The 15,467-nt window shown below is 41.0% G+C and overlaps 1 protein-coding gene across 7 annotated transcripts in view; it reads left to right on the top strand.

Moving 5' to 3' along the window:
- Positions 1-15,467, top strand: part of arhgap12b (Rho GTPase activating protein 12b) — a 238,944-nt gene that overhangs the window by 209,116 nt on the left and 14,361 nt on the right. For all 7 annotated transcript variants that reach the window (XM_059639246.1, XM_059639243.1, XM_059639245.1 and 4 more), the window contains 5 exons: positions 1,025-1,129; positions 5,133-5,231; positions 5,364-5,466; positions 6,444-6,560; positions 15,014-15,112. In XM_059639246.1, coding sequence (XP_059495229.1) covers positions 1,025-1,129; positions 5,133-5,231; positions 5,364-5,466; positions 6,444-6,560; positions 15,014-15,112 — 523 coding nt within the window. The remainder of the gene's footprint in view (positions 1-1,024; positions 1,130-5,132; positions 5,232-5,363; positions 5,467-6,443; positions 6,561-15,013; positions 15,113-15,467) is intronic.

Genomic DNA, 15,467 nt, shown 5'->3' with positions numbered 1-15,467 from the left:
CAGCCCCTATCATATGTGGAGGTTGAAATTATTTTGAAAAGTATAATACAGCGATAAGTAGTAAAAGTTATTTGTGATTATAAGAACACATATTTTAGAAAGCTCACATCCTTAGGTCTCATTGCATTTTAATCATTAGATTAGATTCCCTACAGTGTGGAAACAGGCCCTACAGCCCAACAAGTCCACACCGCCCATTGAAGCATCCCACCCAGACCCATCCCTCTATAACCCACACACCCCTGAACACTACAGGCAATTTAGCATGGCCAATCTACCTAACCCGCACATCTTTGGACAGTGGGAGGAAACCGGAGCACCCGGAGGAAACCCACACAGACGCGGGGAGAATGTGCAAACTCCGCACAGACAGTTGCCCGAGGCTGGAATTGAACCCGGGTCCCTGCCGCTGTGAGGCTGCAGTTCTAGCCACTGAGCCACCGTGCTGCCCCAATAAAAACAATACACAATAAAAATTTAAGTTTTAATGTAATTATAAGTGAAATACAAGTAATTAGTGGTTTTAAGAAATTTTGTTTTTAATAGATCAGAATTGATTTTAGAACTGCAAGAGGCTAAATGGGTTTAAATTTATACTATCAGAGCTCCTTTAAGTTCTGATTATAATAACTACCATGAATATGGTTTCAGAGCACATTGGTGGAACCTTGGAAACAGGTGGAATATGCACAATTTTTTCACATTAGTGACCATCATCTCATTGTCATTGTGTAATCCCATTCCCCTAGTTAAGCCATTTTGACTAGAAATAATATCGAGAACTGAAGTGTGCATGCTATTGAGGATAGATTTGCATTCAATTTGATGCCACATAGATGTTAGATTGTAAGGGCTAACCCTTGAGAACATGCTTGAGAATGACCAACACCCAGAAAATGCTACCTTGTTAAGAAGTCAGTGACTTCAGAAAGGGAGGGGACTGGATTGATAAAAGAATCATATACACATTTTGATGGTTTATAATCCAAGTGAATGTTAACAGCTCTAGTTTTTGAAATTTTAGAAATTTGGTGGCAACCAATCCAAACCTGAGTTCACTGTGGATCTAAAAGGAGCTGCAATTGAATGGGCTTCAAAAGACAAATCCAGCAAGAAGAATGTCATTGAGGTAAATATCTTAATGTATAAGCACAGCTTTTTATATTCCATGTTCTAAGCATCCAATCACCAATTGGTAGGTACTTTGTCACCACGTTGTTGCATTAATTATTACTACTCATTTACTCTTTAAATCATACTCATGGTTATAGGATAACAATCAAGGATTACTTTTTCTACTGTTATTGCATGTTTCACAGTATTACCCTGACCATTTTCCACAGTACTCCATTTTAATCTCTGATACATAGTATTACAAACAGTCCTGGAGAAATTTAGCATGTCTGGCAGCATCTGTGGACAGAGAGAGGCAGGGGGAAGAGCAAGAGAGAGAATATTACCTTTTCGAGTCCAGTATGACCGTAATCCAGCTCTCTATATGATTTTAACATTTAGTAATTTGTCCTAGATTCAGTGTTTCCTCTCCAGGCTGTATAGTATTATATGCAATGACTGAGCAGTGTTAGTTTCAGTTTCCCTGGATTTGGAACCATGACTAAAAATTGGCAGTGTCATTCAGAGAAACCTATGACTCATGATCAGTTAAGATGTTAGACACCAGTGCAATATAGGATACTCATTTCAGGATGGACAGAGTTGAGTAAATGTAACTTACTAATTAATACTACAAATTTTACGTCCCTGAAAGTGTCAACACAAGTGGATAAAGCTGGTAAAGAAGGCATACAGCATACTCGCCTTCACCGGTCAGGGTGTAAAGTGTAAAAGTTGGCAAGCATGTTGCAGCTCTATAAAACTTTACTTGAGCCATATTTAGAGTATTGTGTGTAGTTCTGGTTGCCACACCGTAAGAAGGATGTGGGGGCTGTGAAAAGGGTGCAGGGGAAGTCTACTGGGATGTTAGCTTTATTGGAGTGTATTAGTTATAGCGAGACATTGGATAAACTTGGGATTGTTTTCACTGGAATGTTGGATGCTGAGGGGCAAAGTTTATTTTGAAAAAAAGGATAGAAGTATGTAAAATTATAAGATACATGGATATAGTGGATCATCAGAATCTTTTTCTCAAGGTGGAAATGTCAATAGTAGGGGCCATAGGTTTAAAGTTTTCCTGGTGAAGGCACAAGATTCAGGTGTTCCTTTCAATTTGAAACCCTAGAACCCTAGTTGTCATGGGGAGGGGAGTGGCAGGATGATTTGAAATCTGGATTGTGGAATCTTCAAAAGGCTCAACAAGAGGTGAATTTGTTGAGTTTAGTTCTGTGAAGAAGTGATTACAAATGCAAGAACATATGGATTATGCCACTCTTTAGTTGAATGAACTGAGGCTTTCTTAAAGAAAAAAATTCCCCATCTTTTTAAAGTTAGAGCTTGATGTAACCTAGCTCAGAATTTAACTGTACCTTATGGGTAGTCTTCATAGTCGGACTACCGACTCGCAGAGCGGCACAGTGGCTCAGTGGTTAGCTCTGAAGCCTCACAGCACCAGGGACCCGGGTTCGATTCCAGCCTCGGGTAACTGTTTGTGCAGAGTTTGCACATTCTCCGTGTGTCTGCGTGGGTTTCCTCCGGGTGCTCCGTTTTCTCTCACAGTCACAAACATGTGCAGGCTAGATGGATTGGCCGTGCTAAATTGCCCATAGTGTTCAGGGGTGTGAGGGTTATAGGGGGATGGGTCTGGGTGGGATGCTGCAAGGGGTAGTGTGGGCTTGTTGGGCTGAAGGGCCTGTTTCCACACTGTAGGGAATCTAATCTACATTAACAGTAGACAACATTTGACACAACATGGGTACAATAAAGATGATCGGGCAGGTGATCTGTTGCGACTGCAGGATGTGGGAGCTCCTGGATGCTAGTGTGATGTAGAGCAAATATGACCATGGTATTTGCAGCTCAAGGAACCTCACCTTAGAGTTTGTGGTGGAGGGCAGAGTTACAGATAGTAATGCATTAGACAAGGTAATTTTTGTTTTATTTGTACAATATTTTATTCCAGAACTTGGGATAGTTTCTTCTCATTTGGTCTGTGATCAGGGATGAAAAGATGTATCACATTTAAAAACATAGCTCTGGGAATCCGGAATATTTAGTTGAGAGTGAAAGTTGCATGGTAGATGAGCTCGGTGTCCATGGCGCACTCGTACAGATAGTCATTCAGGTGGGGCAGGGGGTGGGGGGGAGCACAAAAGAATGTAGTCATAGTCATACAGCAAGTCTACGCTAACCCACCTTCACTAATCCCACTTTCCAGCACTTCCCTTCTAGCCTTGAATGTTATGACATTTTAAATGCTCATCCACATGATTTTCAGCCTCACTTAACTCTTCTGGTTGACGCAATCCAACTTCCCACCACATTAGGGGTGAATAATGTTTTCCTGAAATACTGTCTATATCTCCTACCCTTCACCTTAAAGTTATACCCTTCATTATTGATCCTTCAGGTAATGGGTACAGCTGCTTTCTATCCACGCCCATCGTAATATTATACGCCTCAATCATACCCCCACCCCTAAGCCTTCTGTGCTCGAAAGAAAACAACCCGAGCCTATCCAGCCCCTCTTCGTAACTGAAATGTTCCAACCCAGACAACATCTTAACAAATCTGCTCTGTAACCCTTACAAGGATCAGTATTGTGAGATTATGACCCTCTTACCTTCAGCAAAGAGTGAGAGTCAGAAAAATTGTTTGTCCTGCCCAGTGCAAGGATGTTGGACATCTGTTCAGAACGGGGGAAGAATCTGGAAGTGTAAGTCCAGTCATGGTTATCCATTTAGGTGCAAATGACATAGGCTGGACAAAGAAAGACGTTTTTCATGGATGGTATGAGGAGCTAGGCATCAAATTAAAAAGCATAATTTCTAAAGGTAATAATCTCTATCGTTACCTGAGCCACAAGCAAATAGGCATGATGTAAGTAAGACAAGAGAATTGAACCCATGGCTCAAAGATTGGTGCGATGTGTGTTCCAGTTTGTGGGGTACTGGTACTGATATTGGGGAGAATGTGATGTGTACAGTTGTGATGCCCTACACCTAAAGTATGTTGAGGCTGCATGACTAAGGATGTGGTATGGTTTCAAACTAAAAATTGAGCAAGAGCTTGACACCAATTTTGAAAGAAATTGGAAAGCAAAGAGAATAAAAAATGCCAGACAGAAAGGTATTCAAGAAATGATAAACGTTTTGACAGGAAGAGAGTACAAATCTAAATGTAAATCAACAGATAAGGCTAGAGGTTACAAACATGTAAAAGGATAAAGCAAAAAGCTCTGTAACTGTATGTAACTTTTGAAACAAAACAGATGCCCTGATAGTGCAAATAAGACCACAGAGTTATGATTTGACATCCATTATAGACATGGCCACAAGATGACATAGATTAAAACCTGAATGTTGAAGATTGTAGGACATTTGGGAATAACAGGAATCCAGGAAAAAGTGGAGGGGTGGCTCTGTTAATTAATCATGGTGTTTTCACAATAAAGAGAGAGACTAAAGTTCAGGAAAGCAAGATGTAAAAACAATTTGGAGAGAAATGATAAAAGGCGAGAAGTCATTTGTAGAATTGGTATGAAGTCCCTTAACGTTAACCAGGTATTAATCTGTACTATAAAAGAAAAATATAATGGGAGTTTGTCAGACGGTTCTGGGAATAATAGAGGATTTTCATCTATACTGAAACTGTAAAGATCAGCTGGACAAGTGTATTATAGTCTGTTTGTGAAGTTGTTTTGGGATAGTTTCCCAGAATAGCACATTCTAGAGCTAACCAGAGAGCAGGCTATTCCAATCCTGGTATTGTGTGGGAGGATTTGTTCATGATCTTGCAAAGAAGGTGCACCTAGATAGCAGTAACAATGATATGATTGAATGTTCTCAGGGTTAAGAGAATTGTTGTACACTTATACTAAAGTAATGAGGCTTCATCTGTAGAACAGCAAAGTACAAGGTAATCCAGCACTGTATTAAATTAATGTTGTTAGTGATCAATGGTATGCATTAATATGAACTTGTTCATGTCATTTATGAAAAGAGCTTGCTGTTTTCCAGCTTAAAACACGTCAAGGAACAGAGATATTGATTCAGCTGGACAATGACCATCTCATCAATGAATGGTATAAAGCTCTTGAGGAAACAATTGGTAATCAGGTGTGTATTCAGATCAGACATTTTGCTTTCCCTTTTGCACGGTAATAATTCCAATTGTTTTTACTGATTCACCAATAAACTATTAACCAATTGTAAAAACTGATTTGCAACCAACAACCAATTTTGTTGCAGACGGTGGAGTCTGATGAAGCCACTGAAGATGATATTCCAGAGTCCCCTGGAATTGAAAAACACGATAAGGATAAAACTAATAAAGATTTAAAGAAGTCACGGCGTAAGTCATAAAACAATAATTTCATAAAAGCAGACAATGTTACTATTTCAGTCCACAAAATAAAGATGGAATTGATTTTTTTCTTTTTGTTCTCCCTGCAAGCATAATCTTTGCAACAGCCTAAAAAGGCGAATTATTGTTGAAATCCCAATTATATAGTATTAACAACAAATGCATTTGTGTGAGATTTCTCTCCACATTTTATGCATTTGCAAGAATACTGAATATTTTCATTAGTAGCAAAGATACCTTGCATGCAAGAGTAATCATAATATTATCAATACTACAGTGCTTCATTTATTGATTAGACTTTTGAGAGGGAGTTTGTAAATTAATGTTCGTCATGGTCCATGCGTAAAACATGTTAACTGAAGTCCACAACTGTTTTCTGTTAATAAAGGTACATTGGTCTCTTGTGATTTCAATTTCTACAATGACTGTGATAATGGAAAGCCTTATTAAAGGTCAATACTTCTATTTTTCCCTGCTTTATTATGCAATATTAATGTCACTTTTATTTGGGTGCTTAGAAGAAATAGACATTCATATTTACATGGGGGAGAAAAACACATGCTTCATGTACTAAAACAGTCTTGTCCTACAGAGGATAGTTGCAGCTATTCTCTCTTTCGCTCTCAGTGCCCTTTTGTCTCCTCTTCCGTCATCTCTTCATCAGCTTAGCACAGCAATACCTTAACTCCTTTAAAATGATGTGATTACCTTCAGTTAGCATCTTGGATTCCTGCTGTCTGTTATCTTTCATCCTCACTGTCTTTCCTTTCTAACTAGTACATGTGACCCATGAACTGTTGATAGCAACTTCTGACCGAATTGTCAATGATAGAATTGCTCAACATCTTTCTCTAAGAAAGAACATTTAAAAATTTACATCCCTCTCTTAAATGTGATATAAATATTTTGTAATTTTATTGACTTTGCAAGTTAATTTTTATTTTGCTTGTTTTTGTTTATTGCAGCAATAAAATCTAGTAGTATAGATAATGCAGATCAAAAAAAGACAAAAACAAAATTGAAGAAGTTCCTGACACGCAGACCAACACTCCAAGCTGTCCGAGACAAAGGTTATATTAAAGGTAAGAAAACTTATGTTCCATAGCTTCCATGAGGCCATGATAGCAATATGTTGTATTTCTGAGTGTGCATGAAAGAGACCCAGTTGTTTTAGCTATAAACATTTCAGTGATAAATTACTGTAGACTTTAAGTGTATCTAATGAGTACATGCTATCTAACTATTCCTCCCTTTCTCTTTTAAACAGTCTCGCTGGCTCAAGTGCCTATTTGAAAGCTGAAACGGACTTCTTTAACAAGTCCTGCCAAAGCTGCTGTCTAACACACAGTGAAAAAATGCATATTTTTCTTCAAATTTCTTCTGTTCACCTCCCTGTAAAAAAAAATGGATATTCATCAATGAACTGAGTAACTCATGCCCTTCATTTTATTTGAAATTTCTCACGCACTTCTTTCAGTAAACAACAATTTATGAATTAAAAATTGCAATTATCAATGCATTGTTTAGTTCACTCAATTAGCTGAGCACATTCTTCTGTATCAGATAATTATTCAACTTTCTTGCTTGAACCTACCTGAACAATTCTGTTAGGCACTGCAATACAATCCTAAGCACTGATTATATAAAATGTGTTTTCTATTGTAGCCACTAATATATTTGCCAATTACCTTAAATCCACAAGGCTTAGGAGCAGAAGTAGATCGTTCGGCCTATTGAGTGTGTTCCACCATTCAATGGGATCATGGTTGATCTGCTAACTCTTAACTCCAATATCCTGCCTTTTCCCATAACTCCTGATTTCCTTGCTGATGAACAGTCTGTCTACATCTACCTGGAATAAACTTATTGATTCTGCCTCAACATCCATCTGTGGTGAAGAATTCCTCAGACTCGTACTATCTGCTGACAGAATTAAAAGAAACTCCTCATCTCTTTCTTATATGGGTGACTCCTTATCTGAGATTATGCCCTCTAGTTCTAGACTCTCCCACAAGCGGAAATAACCTCTCAGCATTTACTCTGTCATGCCCCCCAATTGAATTTATGATTCAATAAGGTCTCCTCTCATTCTCCTAAAGACCAATGAGTACAAGCTCAAAATACTCAGATAAGAAAATCCCTCCATTCCCAGGATAATTTAATGAAGCTTCTCTAGACTGCCTCTAATGCTACTTTTTTTTGATAAGGAGATCTGAACTATTCAGGTGTGTTCTCTGATTATCATCATGTAAAGTTTTAGCAAGACCTCCATATTTTTATACTTCCTTCGCTTTGAAAGAAAAGGTCAACGTTACATTTGTCTTCCTTATCCCCACAGAACCTGCATGCTAGCATTTTGTGATACATGCACTAGGGCCCCCAAACCCATCTGCTACAGCTTTCTGTGGTCTTTCCCCAATTAACTAATATTCAGCTCTTCTTCCAGCCAAAGTCACATATCCACACATTATATTTTATCTGCCAAGTTTTTGCCTACTCGTTTAATTTGTCTATATCCGTCTGCAGACTCTGTGTCATCCACAGTACTGGCTTTCCCACTTACTTTTGTGACATCTGCAGACTTGGCAATGGTATATTTATGTTCCCCATCCAAAGCAATATGTATTGTAAATAATTGTGGCCCCAGCACTGATCCCTCTGCTGCTGCACTATTTAAAGGTTGCCATCCTGAAAATGCCCCCCAACTTTTTGCAGCTCTCTGTCTTGAATTAGCAAATCCTCTATCTATGCTAATATGTGAACTCCAATGCCATGGGCTTTTAGCTTACTAAGTAACCAAACGTGTGGTAACTTATCAAGCACCTTTTCAAATCTAACTATTACATTGACTGCTTCCTGTCATCTATCCTGCTTGTTATCACCTCTAAAACTGGCCTATTGGTACCTTTTTTAAAATCTCCCGTCCTTTCATTAAATAGAGGTGTTAAATTGGCAGTTTGCAATCTGCTGGAACTTTTCCAGATTCTAAGGATTCTGGGAAGATTACCTCAAGTGCATCACTCTTTCTGCAGCTACTTCCTTTAATAACCTAGAATGCGTCCCATTGGTTCTAAGGGACTTATCAGTCTTTAGTTTCCCTGGAATTTTTTTTCAGTGATGGTTATTCTATTTACTTCCTGTACTGGTCTTGTTCCATTGATTATTTAGTAATATTGGAATGATTTTCAGGTTTTCTACTGTGAAGACTAATGCAAATTATTTATTCAATTCATCCGCCAGTTTCTGGTTCCCCGTTGTTATTTTCCAAGCCTCAGTCGCTGAAGGGTCCTTTGTTTGATTAGGCTTCTTTTTTTTGATTCATTTCAAGAAGTTCTTTCTATCTCTTTGAATGTTACTTGTAAATTTTCCCTCACAATTTATTGTCTCCCTCTTTTTGTTTTGGTCTCCTTTAGTTGGCTTTTAAAACTTTCCCAGTCCTCCGGCTTTCCACTAATCCTTGCCACATTCTATGTTTGTTTTTAATTCTGATGCTATTCTTAAATTACCGCTTCTAAGAATTCTTATTCCTCACAGAGATGTTTCTTTGCTGTGACCCATGAACTATTTTCATAAATGTCTGCAATTGTTCCTTAACTGCCTTTGCTGGTAAACTCCTTTTCCGGTCCATTTCAGCCAGCTCTTCACCTGTTTTCTGGGTGTCTTCTACTCTGAAATTATCTATTAAACCTGCGTCATGACACATCACCAGATCTAAAATAGCCTGATCCCTATTTAGACCCAGAATATATTGTTTAAAGAAACTATCCCAGGTACACTCTGAATAGTTCCTTGTGGCTACCTCCGTCCATCTGACTGCCTCAGTCTACATGAAGATTAAAGTTGCACATGATCAACGTTACCAGCCATTGTTACCTGCCCTCATTATTTCTTGATCTATTCTCTGTCTCACCATACATTTACTGTTAGGGCCCATATAGACAACTCTTACCAGTGTCATGTTGCCTCCACCCGTACGGATTGTATGTTTTATGATCCAAGTTCATTTATTTTCATGCATTTATTGCATCCTGTGTCAACAGTGCTATCCCATCAATCTTTCCTGTTGCTTTTATTTCGAAAAGTTGCATACCCCTGAATATTTAGCTCACTGTTTTGACTTCTTATAACCGTGTCTCTGTAATGACTTGAATATCAGACCCATTTACCAGTTTTTGAGCCAGTAATGCATTTATTTTGTTCGGAATACCATGTGCATTCAACTAAAGACCCATCAATTTTACATTTTTTTTTACCTTTTTTTAATTCCCCTTTGATCCTGTTTGTGTACTCTGTCCCTTCCTGTCCCAATCTTGGTATTATCTAAATAGGTTGTTGATGTACCTACTTGATTTATGGCCTAAATTCCCATGTCCAAAAGCTTCCCTTACTTTTCTACCTGTTTCTGTGTCATCCACCAAGTTGGCCATAGTACATTTACTTTGTCAATATATCTTGTAAATATTGTGACCTCAGCACTGATTCCTTTGACACTCCATTAGTTACAGTTGTTGTCCTGAATATGGCCCTGTTATCCCATTCTTCCTTCTATTAGTTAGCTAATCTTTTATCCATGCTAATATACTACTCTCAATATCATGTATCCTTATTAAGTAGACTTCTGTGTGGTACCTTATCAAATGCCTTTTGGAAATGAAAATATGGTGCATCTACTGGTTCCCCTTTATCTGTGATGTGTGTGACTTCCTCACAGAAGTGAATTAAGTTTATCAGGCATAAAAGCCTTATCATCAAGCCATGCTGACTCTGCTTGATTAGACTGTGGGCTTCTCAATGCTCTAACATTTTCCCAATAATAGATATTAAGCTGTTTGGCCTGTAGTTACCTTGTTTTTTAATCTCTAAATAAAGATGTTAGCAGTTTTCCAATCTGTGACTTCTGGTAATTAATTCTTCCACTAGCAGGAGCAGTTAACTCCCATGTAATCTGTTAAGACCACTCATGATTTTGAATACTTCTGTCATATCTCCTCTCAACTTTTTTTTCTCTGCTTCTTCAGTCTGTTTTCATAGCTGAAATCTCTCAACGTGGAACCATTGTCTTGGATCTTTCTGCACCATCTGTAATGTCTTGACATCATCCTCAATTTGTATCTGAATGCAGTACTCTGGTTGATATCAAACCAGTTTTCTATTTTTAAAGGCTAAGATCCCAAATGCTTTATCAACCTGCCCTCTCTTTTGAATGCTTTTGTGGGGTATTTAGAATTGGACCCTTTATGTTATCCTTTTAACTTATTTCAACAAAATGAATCACTTCACATTTCTCCCCATTAGATTTCATTTTCCAGTTTATTCCACTAACCTGTCCATGTCCTTTTGAATTTCTACACTGTCCTGTATTTCAAGATCTAGCTCATTAATATGCCTCATTATGAACAGGGTTCCTAATACTGACTTTTCAGGAAATTCCCTATGAACCTGTTCCCAGCTTGATGAAGAACCTCTCAGTACTACCGTCTCTTTCCTGCTATTCAGTCAATTTTATGTTCCTATTCCATGAGTTCTAACATTGTTTACAAGTCTGCTGTATGGCACTTTATCAGATGCCATTTGGAAGTCTGTGAACACCACATCAACAGTGTTGCCCTCATCAATCTCTTGCTGCAACAGAACATTCGAGCAGGATTTTGAAACAAGATTTGCCGTGAACATGCTGACTTTTCTTTTTTTAACTTCATTTGTCCAAGTGACTATTACTTTTGTTTCTGAAAGCTTGCCACTGCGAAAACTAAATTGACTATATTCTAGATGCTGGGATTATCTTTACACCTTGTACAACGATGTAACATTTGCATTTCTCAAGTCTTTTGGCACCACCCAAATCTAGGAAGACTTTGAAAATTAAGGCCAGTGAGTCTGAAATTTCCTCTCATCTCACTCCGTATGAACCAGAATTGTTTTCTTCAAAAAAATCTTGTAATATTTGTATCCTGGGAATGTTATATGACCTGAAAAGCATTTTGTCAAAGGGCTCATGATTGCAAAGGAATTCATTAAGAAAATAAACTTGTGGTTTCCTAAACTCTCTAAATCTGCATGGGGAAAGTATTATTAAGGAAATAAAATGTGAGGCTGGATGAACACAGCAGGCCAAGCAGCATCTCAGGAGCACAAAAGCTGATGTTTCGGGCCTAGACCCTTCATCAGAGAGGGGGATGGGGAGAGGGAACTGGAATAAATAGGGAGAGAGGGGGAGGCGGACCGAAGATGGAGAGTAAAGAAGATAGGTGGAGAGTGTGTAGGTGGGGAGGTAGGGAGGGGATAGGTCAGTCCAGGGAAGACAGACAGGTCAAGGAGGTGGGATGAGGTTAGTAGGTAGATGGGGGTGCGGCTTGGGGTGGGAGGAAGGAATGGGTGAGAGGAAGAACCGGTTAGGGAGGCAGAGACAGGTTGGACTGGTTTTGGGATGCAGTGGGTGGGGGGGAAGAGCTGGGCTGGTTGTGTGGTGCAGTGGGGGGAGGGGACGAACTGGGCTGGTTTAGGGATGCAGTAGGGGAAGGGGAGATTTTGAAACTGGTGAAGTCCACATTGATACCATGTGGCTGCAGGGTTCCCAGGCGGAATATGAGTTGCTGTTCCTGCAACTTTCGGGTGGCATCATTGTGGCAGTGCAGGAGGCCCATGATGGACATGTCATCTAGAGAATGGGAGGGGGAGTGGAAATGGTTTGCGACCGGGAGGTGCAGTTGTTTGTTGCGAACTGAGCGGAGGTGTTCTGCAAAGCGGTCCCCAAGCCTCCGCTTGGTTTCCCCAATGTAGAGGAAGCCGCACCGGGTACAGTGGATGCAGTATACCACATTGGCAGATGTGCAGGTGAACCTCTGCTTAATGTGGAATGTCATCTTGGGGCCTGGGATGGGGGTGAGGGAGGAGGTGTGGGGACAAGTGTAGCATTTCCTGCGGTTGCAGGGGAAGGTGCCGGGTGTGGTGGGGTTGGAGGGCAGTGTGGAGCGAACAAGGGAGTCACGGAGAGAGTGGTCTCTCCGGAAAGCAGACAGGGGAGGGGATGGAAAAATGTCTTGGGTGGTGGGGTCGGATTGTAAATGGCGGAAGTGTCGGAGGATGATGCGTTGTATCCAGAGGTTGGTAGGGTGGTGTGTGAGAACGAGGGGGATCCTCTTGGGGCGGTTGTGGCGGGGGCGGGGTGTGAGGGATGTGTTGCGGGGAATACGGGAGACGCGGTCAAGGGCGTTCTCGATCACTGTGGGGGGAAAGTTGCGGTCCTTAAAGAACTTGGACATCTGGAAAGTGCGGGAGTGGAATGTCTTATTGTGGGAGCAGATGCGGCGGAGGCAGAGGAATTGGGAATAGGGGATGGAATTTTTGCAGGAGGGTGGGTGGGAGGAGGTGTATCCTAGGTAGCTGTGGGAGTCGGTGGGCTTGAAATGGACATCAGTTACAAGCTGGTTGCCTGAGATGGAGACTGAGAGGTCCAGGAAGGTGAGGGATGTGCTGGAGATGGCCCAGGTGAACTGAAGGTTGGGGTGGAAGGTGTTGGTGAAGTGGATGAACTGTTCGAGCTCCTCTGGGGAGCAAGAGGCGGCGCCGATACAGTCATCAATGTACCGGAGGAAGAGGTGGGGTTTGGGGCCTGTGTAGGTGCGGAAGAGGGACTGTTCCACGTAACCTACAAAGAGGCAGGCTTGCAGGACGGTGGGTGGGAGGAGGTGTATTCTAGGTAGCTGTGGGAGTCGGTGGGCTTGAAATGGACATCACTTACAAGCTGGTTGCCTGAGATGGAGACTGAGAGGTCCTGGAAGGTGAGGGATGTGCTGTCCATCCCCTCCCCTGTCTGCTTTCCGGAGAGACCACTCTCTCCGTGACTCCCTTGTTCACTCCACACTGCCCTCCAACCCCACCACACCCGGCACCTTCCCCTGCAACCGCAGGAAATGCTACACTTGTCCCCACACCTCCTCCCTCACCCCCATCCCAGGCCCCAAGATGACATTCCACATTAAGCAGAGGTTCACCTGCACATCTGCCAATGTGGTATACTGCATCCACTGTACCCGGTGCGGCTTCCTCTACATTGGGGAAACCAAGCGGAGGCTTGGGGACCGCTTTGCAGAACACCTCCGCTCAGTTCGCAACAAACAACTGCACCTCCCGGTCGCAAACCATTTCCACTCCCCCTCCCATTCTCTAGATGACATGTCCATCATGGGCCTCCTGCACTGCCACAATGATGCCACCCGAAGGTTGCAGGAACAGCAACTCATATTCCGCCTGGGAACCCTGCAGCCATATGGTATCAATGTGGACTTCACCAGTTTCAAAATCTCCCCTTCCCCTACTGCATCCCTAAACCAGCCCAGTTCGTCCCCTCCCCCCACTGCACCACACAACCAGCCCAGCTCTTCCCCCCCCACCCACTGCATCCCAAAACCAGTCCAACCTGTCTCTGCCTCCCTAACCGGTTCTTCCTCTCACCCATCCCTTCCTCCCACCCCAAGCCGCACCCCCAGCTACCTACTAACCTCATCCCACCTCCTTGACCTGTCCGTCTTCCCTGGACTGACCTATCCCCTCCCTACCTCCCCACCTATACTCTCTCCACCTATCTTCTTTACTCTCCATCTTCAGTCCGCCTCCCCCTCTCTCCCTATTTATTCCAGTTCCCTCTCCCCATCCCCCTCTCTGATGAAGGGTCTCGGCCCGAAACGTCAGCTTTTGTGCTCCTGAGGTGCTGCTTGGCCTGCTGTGTTCATCCAGCCTCACATTTTATGATCTTGGAATTCTCCAGCATCTGCAGTTCCCATTATCTCCATTATTGAGGAAATGTTGGTCCAGCTTTTGTAATCATTGGCAGATGAACAGCCCTGGCATTTCATTGCGCTTACCCATTGACTTTCTTTGCTTGATAGCTGCAAACTGATCTGTAAATGGCCAGTCTCGTGCAGCCTACAAGAGATCTGGGGTCTGTGCAAAAGGAGTAACAAATAGGATGCCATTTTGTCACATCACATTAAAGAATTCCCACTATGTTGCGACATCTAAACCAGAAAATATGTTAAAATATTTAATTCAATTCCAAGCTGTATTCAGAAATAAAGGTGGGATTAAGAGATACAGATTAACATCTGGACTCTAAGGGACAGAAAGAAAATGCTTAAAATCTCTGACATTATTTAAAATCAGAATGAATAAGACTAAATATAACCATCTGAAACTGAAAATGTTTTAATAATTAAGTTTTGCAAACTTAAGATTTGCTTTGCGCTTGAATGGATAACAATTTTACTGGTGTTTTTAATGGTGAGTACCCCAATTTTACATCCATTATGTATTTGAATGCTGTGTTTCGTGTAAAGATACCTATACAACCTGTCAAACAACAGGGTATCATGGATAGAAACTTAGCGATTTCTGCAGTTAACATCTGCTGGTGCCAAAGTTATTTTCTGATTTATTCCTTAACTGTGATGATTATGAGCCTCACTGTTGTCCTTAACTCAATTTGGACTATTACATGAAAACAAATTACTTTACCCACCACTTTTGTTTTATACAGATCAAGTATTTGGATGTAATCTAAGTAGTCTTTGTCAAAGAGAGAATTCAACTGTACCAAAATTTGTGATGATGTGTATTGACCACGTGGAGAGAGAGGGTATGGCATTCTAAGAGTTGATTCTTTAAAAAGCTAGACTGTAATATAATTTGTGAAAGATTTTCTAATACAATGAGAACGGTTTACCCTTTCTAATTAATGGCACAAAATTGCAAAAGAAAATGTTATTTCTAATTCCACTATCTCAGTGCTTCCATTAATTTGGAATAAATTTCAACAAATCACATTTTGCTCTGATACTTCCTTCTTGTATGAATGAAAATAATTGAAATCTGGAAAAAAAGTTTAATTAACATTTTTGCAATTCGGGTCTCTTAGTCTAGAATGAAACAAAGATTTGTGGATACTGGAGACTGAAATAAACAAAAATAGAAATTCCTGGAGAAACGCAGCA

Source organism: Stegostoma tigrinum, chromosome 2, assembly GCF_030684315.1.
Source record: "Stegostoma tigrinum isolate sSteTig4 chromosome 2, sSteTig4.hap1, whole genome shotgun sequence".
Lineage (NCBI taxonomy): Eukaryota > Metazoa > Chordata > Chondrichthyes > Orectolobiformes > Stegostomatidae > Stegostoma > Stegostoma tigrinum.
Note: the sequence above shows the minus strand (reverse complement) of the source record. Positions and strands in the feature narration are given on the sequence as shown.